Source organism: Chlamydotis macqueenii, chromosome 2 (genome assembly GCF_036417535.1).
Source record: "Chlamydotis macqueenii isolate bChlMac1 chromosome 2, bChlMac1.mat, whole genome shotgun sequence".
NCBI classification, from domain to species: domain Eukaryota; kingdom Metazoa; phylum Chordata; class Aves; order Otidiformes; family Otididae; genus Chlamydotis; species Chlamydotis macqueenii.
Genome location: NC_141557.1, coordinates 98,272,314 through 98,284,714, shown reverse-complemented (window position 1 = coordinate 98,284,714; position 12,401 = coordinate 98,272,314). Strand labels below are relative to the sequence as shown.

At 36.9% G+C, this 12,401-nt stretch overlaps 1 protein-coding gene across 1 annotated transcript in view; it reads left to right on the top strand.

The window, feature by feature from the left end:
* LOC104487108 (dynein axonemal heavy chain 5) overlaps positions 1–12,401 on the top strand; it is a 175,453-nt gene that overhangs the window by 118,428 nt on the left and 44,624 nt on the right. Inside the window, exons 62-67 of the mRNA XM_086742108.1 lie at positions 977–1,171; positions 4,113–4,268; positions 4,535–4,717; positions 7,843–8,013; positions 8,438–8,816; positions 9,943–10,214. Coding sequence (XP_086598234.1) covers positions 977–1,171; positions 4,113–4,268; positions 4,535–4,717; positions 7,843–8,013; positions 8,438–8,816; positions 9,943–10,214 — 1,356 coding nt within the window. The remainder of the gene's footprint in view (positions 1–976; positions 1,172–4,112; positions 4,269–4,534; positions 4,718–7,842; positions 8,014–8,437; positions 8,817–9,942; positions 10,215–12,401) is intronic.

Below are 12,401 nucleotides of genomic sequence, written 5' to 3'. Positions count from 1 at the left end.
AGTTTCTCTGTCTTCTGAGAATGGTTTATTTTACTTCGTTCAGATTCTTCAATAATCAGAGTAGTAAAAAAATCAAAGGGGTTAAAAAGCTTTTGACTCTTGAAACCACTGGTATTGCTAACTCTCATGATTGTATTATAAATTTCACAATATTTGAAATTTTGCTTTAGGCTTCAGATACTGAATTATTTTATTTTTACAGGAGTTGCAGGCTTTTTCTTCCTTTTAAAACATGTTATTTGTAGAGAAATCTTACAAATGGGAATTCTTGAGTGAAAAATGTAAGGAACAAATAAAAACACCCCTTCAATTTTATTCTTTTAAAAATCTCATTATTAATAAGCTACTTTTCTAATTTGGAGAGCTTCGGTTGTTATTTAAGCACCATTTTCTTCACATACACATTCTTGAGAGGCCAATCACTGTTCATAGTGTATAAAATAAAGGAGGTTAGTCAACATGTGCAAGTCAAACTTTAGGAGAATATATGAGCTGAGAAGAGTTCTGACCATAGCAACAATAACTTTCCATGATAGTTCATGGTTAAGGATCCGTAGCACATCTCCCCTTTGTTCTCTGAGTCTCCCACAAGCCATCCTGTACTCATATACGTACTAGCAGGGCACTTTACAACTTTACAGTGGGAGTAAGCTCTTGAGACCAAGAGGACTCTTCCTCTTGAGCTAGCAAGAAAAGAGTTTGCCAATACCAAAATCAGCTTGTCGTTAGATATTGAACTGGCTTCACAGTTCCTCTGACACTCTTTGATGGACATCAAAGTCTCAACAGAATTCACTTTTGTTATTGCCCAACTTCAGTGATTTTAGGTACAGAGCTTTAAAGAAAGGAAACAATAATCAATAACTACCAGATACATTCTCTCATGTGTTATGATCATAATAAGAAGAAAAACTTTCCATCAAAAGTATAACTCCTCTAACTGATTCTCGTTTTTTAATTACATATTTTCTATTAGGACCTGCACCTGACTGGTATGCTTGTTGACAACGCTACAGTCAGTGAATGGAACCTCCAGGGCCTTCCAAATGATGACCTTTCAATTCAGAATGGTATAATTGTCACAAAAGCATCTAGATATCCTTTGCTGATTGATCCACAAGGTCAAGGAAAGATCTGGATTAAAAATAAGGAAAAGAATAATGGACTCCAGGTAAACAGTTCATTCAATATTTTTATGTGTGTTATTTCACGTCATAATTAGCAGTGCAAACTATTTTTTCTGTCATCATACTTTGTCCATGTGTAATTTAAATCTGATGTTTATGGTATACAGTTAAGCAGAAATTAAAACAAGAATGATGCAAAACCTGTGACCTATCTGTATCAGGGTGAAATAGCTTGTATTGCTTTGTTATGTCCCATAAAGACAGTTTCAAGAGCAAATTAGAATTATATGTTATGCCATATGCACTTTTGTGGTCACTCTTTTAATTACTTGTTATGGAGAAAAAGTAACATAGAGGGAAGTAAATTACTTGCAAAATTAAGACCAAACAGGACCAGGCAGTTGGTGCTGCATGGCAATAACATTTTAGGGTAAGCGTTTTACGAGGAAAATAGAGGAAAGAAAAAGGGAGGAATTGCAAAAAGAATGGTGACCTGAGGTAGAATGGAAATATCTTTGAGGCATATCAAACATAAAGTCCAAATTTAGGCTGCATGTCAATGATTAAATGCATGTGATAAAAATATTTATTGCTTAATTTATCCATCCTTCTCACTTTCTGTCTAGCAGTGCATCCTGTTTGGGATCTGGGTCTTCTATTTAATTCAAAACTTTATCTTTTTTTCCCTTCTAATCAGCCTACCCTACATGCTTTGTTACACCAATAAGGATAAGACGGGTTATCATAAAGATCTAAACACATGATATATTTTCAGGCCAGATCAAGCATGATACTAAAGAATTAGTTGTTAATAAAACAAGTCTATCCAACAACTGTAGATTATCACGTGAATACCATGGTATACTATCTTCACTCAAAATGAGAGTGATGGATAAGAAAAAGAAACTGATAATGAAGGTTAACTATAGTGACTTCCAGAGAGCTGATGACATCATGGTGATGTCATTAGGTAAATCCTTAACCTTCTGGAACTTGACCTAGATGTGTATTTCCTAGCACTGGTAAGAAAGGCCCAAGATTCAATCTCATACCAAGTTTCTGGCAAGTTGAATATGCTCAAAAAATTATGTAGAAAGACAACTAGGAACAGGAAGGCATTGACTGAGAAGAGACATAAAAATAATGTACAACATTCAAAGATCATGGAAAAATGGATGTCTTTATTAAAAATGTGATGAAAAGGTCTCCTAAAACATGTGAGTTGTATTCACAGAAGAATTTAGGCATTTTGTGACTGTTTGAAATCTACTGTCTTACAGTAGCTAACATGACTTCCTTTAAATTATATCAGACCTTACTTTGACCCCCCAAAATTGGATCAGTAAATGCTACTGTGAATAACCAACAGGAAACAATAGAGAGAAGGATGTCTTTCATAATCCACCCTCTTTGAGACTTGCATCTCTTACTCAGGATTTCAGACAGCTACCAAGCTGAGCTCAGGAGCGGCAGCAGTGAATCTCCTCCTACGCTGACTCTGCCATGATTCAGCCTTTTCCCCAATAATTTTAAAATGTCCTCCAAGCTGCAGCTTAGTCCCCTCCCTTAATTGCCACTGGGTCTGTATTGCCCACCCTCCATGTGGCTGCCTCTCACCATGTGCCAGCGTGCAGCCTGAGGAAGGGGACTGCAAACACATAGGTTCCGTTCCCTGGTCCAGTAATTCCGTAAGGATCTTATATCACATACTCACAACAGCAAGGACTGGGAGATGTAGATTAAAATACCATTTCCTCTTTCCCCACTATTCATACACTATAAGTGATGATGACATTTGCCTGATGAGCCAGAGAAAAATGTCTAGCAAGGTTTGCCTTATTGTCACCATGTGTCAATATCCAGCCTATGAAATTTGTCAATCCTGACGGTGCTTAACTACTGAGCTACTGAGTACTCTCAAAATTTACATGGCTTTGAATACACACGGATGCAGCCTTTAAATGCAGAGGAAGATTTCCTGATGAAAATTCAGTCATTTATGGGCTTTTAGGCATTCTGGCTCAGGTGTCAGCTGTGTTAGAAGAATCTGAGTTATCCCCCTGTAAAGTCCAGGAGGAACAGAGTTATGTCAAAATTCTAAATACTCAAATATTTAGATTATGCCTTTACATTTGGGATACTGTAATTTATTATGTTCTTGTTAGGGATATTGTTGGTCACTAAGACACTGACTTCATCCCTCAGTTTCATTTGGACTGAAAATGTAGGCAACATGCTGTTTTGGTGAGTACACATGTGCCTACATTATAACAAAGCTAAAGTGTGGAGTGGTGGAACATAGTATTAATTTTTAAATAAAATACTGTTTTAAGACTGGATAATGTGCCTCTAGATACTTTAATTATACTTCTGTCAATGAGCATTGCCTACAAGACAAGGATTTATTTTAAAAACATATCTATCCTAGGGTTTTTTTCTGGTAAAATCCACCCCAAAACCATGACTTAACAGATGCCTAGAAAGGCTATTCAATTATAATCTCAAAGGCTTATGTTAAATTTATTACATTTAAATAAATGAAAAGGAGTCTGTGTGATTTTTAGCAATTTTAAGACTTTGTATTGTGAAATGGGAACTGAATTGGAAATTCAACATGTAGTGTGAGACCAGGCCTCCTATGTAACTCTAGTTACCTATCTGAACCATATAAATATTTCCCTACTTCACATTAGTGTTCTGAGCATAAATCTATTAATATTTCAAAGGTATTAAGATACTACCGTGATTAGATGGATATGTACATACATAAATAAACAGATAACAATGAAGAAGTGTGATGTCCTATTCTGTTAAGCTTAAAGCAAAACTCCCATTAATTAAAGCAGAGGCGAGTGTTGGTCCCTAAAATGTAATAATTTGTGCAGATATCCCAGGATAAGTATAGTTTTTGAAAGTTGCAATAGATTTTATACTGTTTTCTATGTGCTTGCAAATGCATACTATATTGTGAACCAATCTTCCTAGGTTACAACCATGAACCACAAATTCTTCAGAAGTCATATAGAAGACTGCCTGTCCCTTGGGCGACCTTTGTTAATTGAAGATGTGGGAGAGGAACTTGATCCTGCTCTAGATAACATCTTGGAAAAAAATTTCATAAAATCTGGTTCAGCACACAAAGTAAGATGAATTGTGAACATGTAATTAAAAACCAATAGGACAGATGCTGGGTTGTCTGGATAGTGACAAGATTCACACCTTTGCAACGCTTAGAAAGATGAGTAGTGAACTCATGGAGTTGGATTTTTTTTTACCCCTTAAGCAGAAAGTTTAAAAGTGAGAATGAAAGTACATTAAAAAAAAAAGAGTTAATCTATTTTTCACTGGATAAAATAACTTTTTCTGAATTCAACTTTTGAAAATTAAGTAATATGTTTTATTTTCAGGTAAAAGTAGCTGACAAGGAGGTAGATCTGATGAAGGGGTTTACCCTTTATATGACAACAAAATTGGCTAATCCTGCCTATACTCCAGAAATTAGTGCAAGAACAACTGTGATTGACTTTACTGTTACTATGAAAGGGCTGGAAGATCAACTTCTTGGCCGTGTCATCCTCACAGAAAAACAGGTATCTAGTAGCTTGCAGTATTTGTTTAGAGGGAAGGCTTGTTCAGCATCTACGATGTGGAGCTGTTTTTTAAATGGATGGAGGGACTTAAATGTTTATTTTTAGATCTGAGCTTGGGAAAAGAAGAAAGAAAATTGTTCATTAAAAATACATCACAGGCATATACATGACATACATAGAGCATCTTTATTCCTTTATATATAGCAAAGGCTCCTTGTTCAATCAGAAACTTCTTTTATTTCTGAATTCCTTTTTAAACTTAATTTGAATTACATAAAAAAAATGCTTGTGAACTTGAACTGCTTTTGCCAGCCAGGCTCTAGCGTGCAAGGAGATATGAGATTTTTAAGGAGCCCTGAACACTGGCTTGGTTCTGCTCTTACTGAAATTTCCATTGATTATGTGGAAGAAAATATAAGGAACAAAATCCTCTCTCAGATGTTTTTTCAGGGATTTTATTTCATAATATTAAATCTGAGACATCATCCACAATAATTTAATTCCTAGATTGTTCCTATTTCTTTTTGTGTGATCTAATTGAACAGCCTGGTTATCCAAAAACTTAGGAGTCAATTCATCATAGATACTGGGGACAGAAATTTCTTACTGTGGCAGTTGTACCAGTAAATACATAATGTTATGGTCCAATTACACCGAAATGAAATATTTTCTTCCTTTTTCATTAAAGTGAAAGCATACAAGTTGTATTTCACATCAAATTGAATGAGTTATTTATTTCAAATGGAACATTCCATAATTGTGTCTTTTTAAGAAAAGTAACAAAAATTAAGGTTTGGATTAGCAGAGCTGATGCTTTCAGTAACTCACTCAGATAGACTTGTTCATGTGAGAGTAGCTCCTCTGCTAAGGGAATTAATTTATCCTTCTTCCCAAAGCACATTCTAAGCAGTGTACCTTAGTGCTGCTGTCACTTTCTGTGGCCAACACCTTTCCACTTTGCTCAAACGAGCATTTGCTGAAGTAAGGACTGGAATCTAAGTGCTCTTCTTTCAGTCTGACAGTCACAACCAGAGGCTAGAAAGTTATTGTTATGCCCAAACTTCCTGTGAATTGTTCTGTAAAAAAATGGAAAAGCTACAACAGCAGATGCTGAGGAAAAGCAATCCATTAGTATGGTGGGAAAAATGCTTTTAATCTTTCCTCAGGTAGAGGTATGTTTATGTTAGCAAAACTGAACAGCATCAGCAGGAGCAGCTGGGACTACTCTGACTGAGTAACTTACCTCTGAGGGAAGAGAGACATTTAAATCAAGATAGAAGTGAAATTGGTTTCTCATGACCTATATATAAAACTCCTCTCTCCACACACAGATACCCTCACTCTGTGTTTTTTTTTCCTGGACAAAATTGTTAGAGAATTCATATTGAGTGTATGTAGCAACACCTAGACTGCATTTTGGGTCAAAAATATAGTCACTGAAAAATATTCATCCAGTGGTGTGTATCAGCTGAAGAGAGCTGCAAGGGTACCTAGTTAGCATCAGCGCAGGGACATGGTTGCCGGTGATGAAAACTTCTTCCCTTTAGCAGATATGAAGAAGTCATGGTTGTTTTGTCTCTTCTGTCTCAATAACAGATCAATGTCCTGGTGTAGATAGCCCGAGCAAATGGAGCTCTGATAAGTTTAGTTCAAAGAAGAGACAGAGCATGAACAGAGAATCTGAAGAACAGGTTTTCTATTACAAACAAGAGGACAAGTTTGTGATCACTGAGCTAAAGAAATAGATTAGAGGAACCAAGACATTTTCAAAGATTGCTGTAGTGATCAATGAAATATATGATCAAAGAAGTGTTTATTCTTCTTAGCTTTAAAGGTTGTTCCTGTAACTATATGGAAAAAAAAAAGGTTACCAGCATGTTTTTGTACTTTGATAATGAAGTTGCTGCAACTATTTGCATTCATAACAGCTATTTTTTTTATGTTACAAATGTGGTAATGAAATCCTCTTGCAAATAAAAGCCTGGCATCTGATATATGTGAGCTAATTTTCTGAAAGATACTCTTTACAGGCTTGGAAATAGAATGAGTGAGGTACTTGTTCTTAAAGTAAGCATGCCTTTAGGTAGAATTTAAGCATGTACTTAAATGCAAGTTTGAGTGTTCTGTAGAAATACTAATTCAGTGTAATTCTACTCTTTTTTTTTTTTTGCATAAATGGTAAAGAAAGAGGAGAAAATGCAGAAAATTTGAAACTGAATGACTGATGCTTAAGTCATTCTCCTCTTTTGGGATGCAGTTTTTTGTAGCTTCCACAGAGCTATGTTCAATAGCCCTAGAATATATTACAAACAGGTTTCCAAATAAGAAGTTTGTGAGAGTAAAGAAATACAGGAGAGCCTCTCCTGTACTGCATAGCTCTCCACATCTCCTTTTTCTCCAACTTGGCGTGTTGACAAGAATGAAAATAAACTGAAGCGATAGGTGCAGGTAGACTGGTATTATTAACTACCCTTTTCTTACAGAAAGGTTGACATGACTGATAAAATAAAGGTAGCCAGCAAGGATATCCCTGGGCTGTGTTGGATTGTGCAGTATAGATGCCTCATTTCACTTGACATTGTGTTGACTTGTCTGTCATTGTTCCCTTGCCATTGTCTGTTTTGTAGAAATAGCATAAAAATTCCATATGACATAGATAATAGTTGGAATGTTCATACTTTATAAGCAGTAGAGGAGCGTGTCTTAAAAAGTCACAGAATCATAGAAATTAGAAATGGAAAAGGTCATCCAGTCAACTTCTCTAACAATATAAAATCCATCCATACAATGCATCTTTCAGTCCTTTGTCTGATTTAATTTTAAGTACTTAATGTAATGTGGCTTTTATCACTTCCTATTGGAAACTAGCTTTAGTGCTTTGTGCATTTTACTGTGAGGAAGCTTTTCCTGCTAATTTTCATGTGTTTTCACTCCCCAGTATGCTGCATTAATCAAATAAATGCAGTATATATAAAAATTGCTTTAATATATAATATTTCTGTATTTTATAGAAAAAGCAGCAAAGCCTCCAATCTATCATTCATGAAATCACATTATCTGTAATGTTATAAGGAATATTTCTGTGAATTAATCTTAAATATTCTAAGGAAAATTTCTGAATACAGGAACTGGAGGCAGAAAGAGTCAAACTGATGGAAGAAGTGACATCTAACAAGAGGAAAATGCAGGAGCTTGAAGATAATCTACTCTTCCGTCTAACCAGTACAGAGGGCTCTTTGGTTGAAGATGAGTCTCTGATAGAAGTCCTAAGAATTACTAAAACAACAGCAGAAGAGGTGAATTTTGAATGCGTTGCAAATACATTTTGTAATTGTAATGTAAAGATTATCTGTAGACAGTTTTTGTTTCTGGTTTAGTTTTTTCTATTCAGATCTACTATATAACATCCCACTTCTTCACAAATAAATATTAGAAACCCTATCATTTTTTCTTCATACAATGTTGCAAAATTAAACTATTTTCTGGGTACTGCTTTATATTCCAGATATACTTTGCAGGTGTAAGTTGAATCAAATTCCATTGCACTTGATGTTTGAACACATGAAGACACAATGTCTGTGTTGAAACGCTGACAGAGGGAAGCAAAGCTTGACTAAAAATACCGTTGTGATCTTAATCAAGACCTTTTGGTTTTGCTTTTGCAGTATAAATCACAAGTGACATGACTTAATCTTCATGGTCTTTTCCATTAATTTTAAGGTCAGTGAAAAATTAAACACAGCAGCAGAGACAGAAGTGAAAATCAATACTGCACGTGAAGAATATCGGCCCGTTGCTGGTCGTGGTAGCATCCTTTATTTCCTCATTGTGGAAATGAGCTTAGTTAATGTCATGTACCAAACATCCTTACGGCAGTTCCTTGGCATTTTTGACCTCTCAGTGGAAAGATCTCAGAAATCTCAGGTCGCAGCAAAAAGGGTACTATATGTAATTGAGCATCTCACCTATGAAGTCTTCAAGTACACAGTTCGAGGGCTGTATGAAAATCACAGATTCCTGTTTACATTGCTTCTGGCACTGAAGATTGACTTGCAAGCCAAGAAAATTTCACACTCTGAGTTTGAGACACTGATCAAAGGTAATTTATCTAAAAATGTTCCTGTTTACATATGTCTGTGAACTGCCAAATTCAGATTTTACAGTGCTTGCACTAGCAATATGTTGTATCCAGGGGATCTTATGTTTTTTAACTGATGAATGAAAGGATATGTAGCCCAAGAAGGAATTAAGAGACATTTTTTTTCCAAAACAAGAGCAATATAGATTATTTATTACCAAAATAATGTTGTAATGCTTAGATAAGGATATTTAACTACTTTAGTTGCAAAACAAAAAAAAAAATGCCCATTACTTTGTAAGAGACCCTGTAGTTGTCACCTGTGTGCCTCTTTTTTTGAGTTGCCACATACCTGTGTCTGGGACGTTGGAGGGAGTCAGCAAGATCTCTTTTGATGGCTTGTGGGCAGGCATGTGAATGCATGAGGACTGTGTACCACATTTAAGTGTCAGTACAAAAAAAAAGTGGAAATCTGTTATATGTTGTAAAGCTTTGTTATGTTACATCACATTATGCCACTTCTGCATGTCGCTACTCAGACAAAACTATAAAGAAAAATTTTAGTAAAATTTATAAAATTCGATGGAGGTGGACCCCCTGTCTCCAAGATATGGTAAATACAATCAGGTACCAGGATAAGTACAGTCAGGTACTTGCTGTTCAAATATCTCAGCTCATGTTCAGCTGTGACTCAGTTGTGTTGGAGGTGCAAATGGGCATGATGCTGGAGTGGTGGTTGAGGTAAGAGGTTGTTGAAGTTGTACAGTCCTGGAAATGAATGCAGCATGTGCTTTCTTATTCTGTAGCCTACGTGAAGGTAGATTGGGCTAACCATAGGTCCCTTCTACTTCTGGTCTGAAGACTTGGGTTTCAGTATCCTAGCAGGTTGGCAAATTTTATTCCAACTGTACAGTTGGAGAAAAAGCAGCACAAAAATCACTGGACTATCAGCTTTGGGAGGCACCAAGACCACTTCCCCAATTCATCTTTGTTAAATGAATCTTCCATGCAAATTCTAGGTTTCCATGTCATGGTTTACAAGGATTTTTACTTCTTAAATTACAGAAATAAGGTGTTTTTTGTTGTTATTTGTCATTTTTCTGTTTAACAATGGTTGTTTTCCTCTACAATGCTTTTAACTTTGCAGGAGGTGCCAGTTTGGATCTGAATTCTGTGGAACCAAAACCAAAAAAATGGATCCTTGACACGACATGGCTCAATCTTGTGCAGTTATCTAGCTTGTACCCTTTTAATCAACTTCTGGTGCAAGTTGTTAGGAATGAGAAGTCTTGGAAAGCTTGGTTCGATGAAGAAGCACCTGAAAAAGCTGTTATTCCTGATGGGTATGACAGCTTACTGGATCAATTCCATAAACTACTCCTTGTCCGTAGCTGGTGCCCTGATCATACTGTTGCCCAAGTAAGATATTCTCTCATACAATGGTTAAGCCATGTGGCATCTCCTGTAGAACTGCTAGTTTCAAACTTATGTTCTCTGAATTTGTTTTTATTGTAGTATTTCTTGCAGAGTCAGCTAGTTTGAAAATCAGATATTGAACTCCTTATAATAAATACATGTGAAAGTAATAGATTTATTTAATTGCAATGAATTAGAAAGGGCATTGCATAACATGGAATAAATTGTGTTGGAGTTGTAAGAATATCATTCTTTCTGTGAGGTGCTTCTAAAGTGGAGCCATGACATTTGTAAAGCAGTTGCATTCTTCTGGTGAATCAGAAAATACATCCCTATTTATTCACAGAAGTGGAAAGAGAACAGTTCACTTTGATGACAAGTGCACTAAAATAGCAGATGAACTGTTTACTTACCCTCCATGCTGAGGAAGTAATAATTAAGACTGTCTCATGCCAGATGTCGTAAAAGAAACTGCAATAGACTAGCAGTTTCTCCACAGTCCGTGATATTTGGATTTTTCTTCTCTATATAGGTCTAAAAGAGATGTATGAGCCTTTGAGTATCCTCTTTTCACTTTTTTTTTTTTGGTCTTTAGCTACACTGGAAAGTAGTACTTCTGATTTCCTGCATATCTTAACTTTACATGTTACGTGTTGTGATAGCATCTGTATTGTATTTAGGGGACACAATTTTTTCATGGACCTCTTATTCAGCAAGATCCTCTCCATCCTTTTTCATTTTCTTCTCTTCAGCTGGTAAATGAGACAGAAGTATGGGAGCTCCATCTGCCACAATTTAAACAGACCAAATAATAAATCTGCTACTGCTCATTTATCAACACTGTTATTGTCTTGCACAACCGTCTTTGAGAAAGAATGTCTCTGAACATTGGTTTCAAAACCTGTAATTATTTTAATTTCTGAGGAAAGATAGGGTCCTTTTTGTTATTTTCTTCTTTATCTCTTCTTTCCTTATTGTGTTTCCTCAAGTGTTACAAAATTTTACGTCTCTTTGCAAGGGCAGAAGTTACACTTAATAGTGGATGACTGAGTTATTTTTTTCTGGAATTGGCATCTTCCTCAGTCCACCGTGTTCCTGGGTGTTTTTCTCCATAATACATACCTCAGAATCTGTGCTAGTAGCTTACACAGTTGGAAAATCATGTCTGTCAAAAAAGCATTTCATACACCAGGATAGCTTTAGAAGTCCTTTTAGAAAATGCCTTTGAAAAGAGGACAATAGAGGCATAGGGAAGGTTCGACCTTTAAGGATAAAGTCTGAGCTGTGTTTATGTTTTGTATAGAAATAGATACTCAGCGTAAGAGACTTGAATTGGGTAACCACTGGACAGGAGAATTTCTGTTTGAAGTTCCAACGAATATATGGAAGATTGTAACTGGGTCAGATGAAAGATCTGTCTAATCTGCTATGCTGTAGAGACAATGTCAACAATACATGCTTAAAGGAGCTAAGATGGGGCTGGTATAGAGAAACTCTTTTGCTTGGGTATCCACCAAGCCTTAGCATTCATAGAATCATAGAATGGCTAGGGTTGGAAGGGACCTTCAAAGGTCATCTAGTCCAACCCCCCTGCAAGAAACAGGGACATCCCTGACTAGGTCAGGTTGCTCAGAGCCTCATCCAGCCTGGCCTTGAATGTTTCCAGAGATGGGGCCTCCACCACCTTTCTGGGCAACCTCTTCCAGTGTTCTATAACTCGCATGGTAAAAAATTTTTTCCTAATTTCTAATCTAAATCTACCCCCCTCTATTTTAAAACCATTACCTCTCGTCCTATCGCAACAGGCCCTACTAAACAGCCTTTCCCCATCTTTCTTGTTGGCCCCCTTGAGGTACTGGAAGACTGCTATCAGGTCTCCCCGGAGCCTCCTCTTCTGCAGGCTGAACAGCCCCAACTCTCTCAGCCTGTCCTCATAAGAGAGGTGCTCCAGCCCTTTTATCATCTTCGTGGCCCTCCTCTGGACCTTCTCCAACTGGTCCATGTCCTTCTTGTGTTGGGGGCTCCAGAACTGGACACAGTACTCCAGGTGGGGTCTCACCAGGGCAGAGTAGAGGGGGAGAATCACCTCCCTCCACCTGCTGGCCATGCTTCTCTTGATGCAGCCCAGGATGCGGTTGGCCTCCTGGGCCGCAAGGGCGCATTGCCTCTCATGTTAAGCTTCTCATCCAC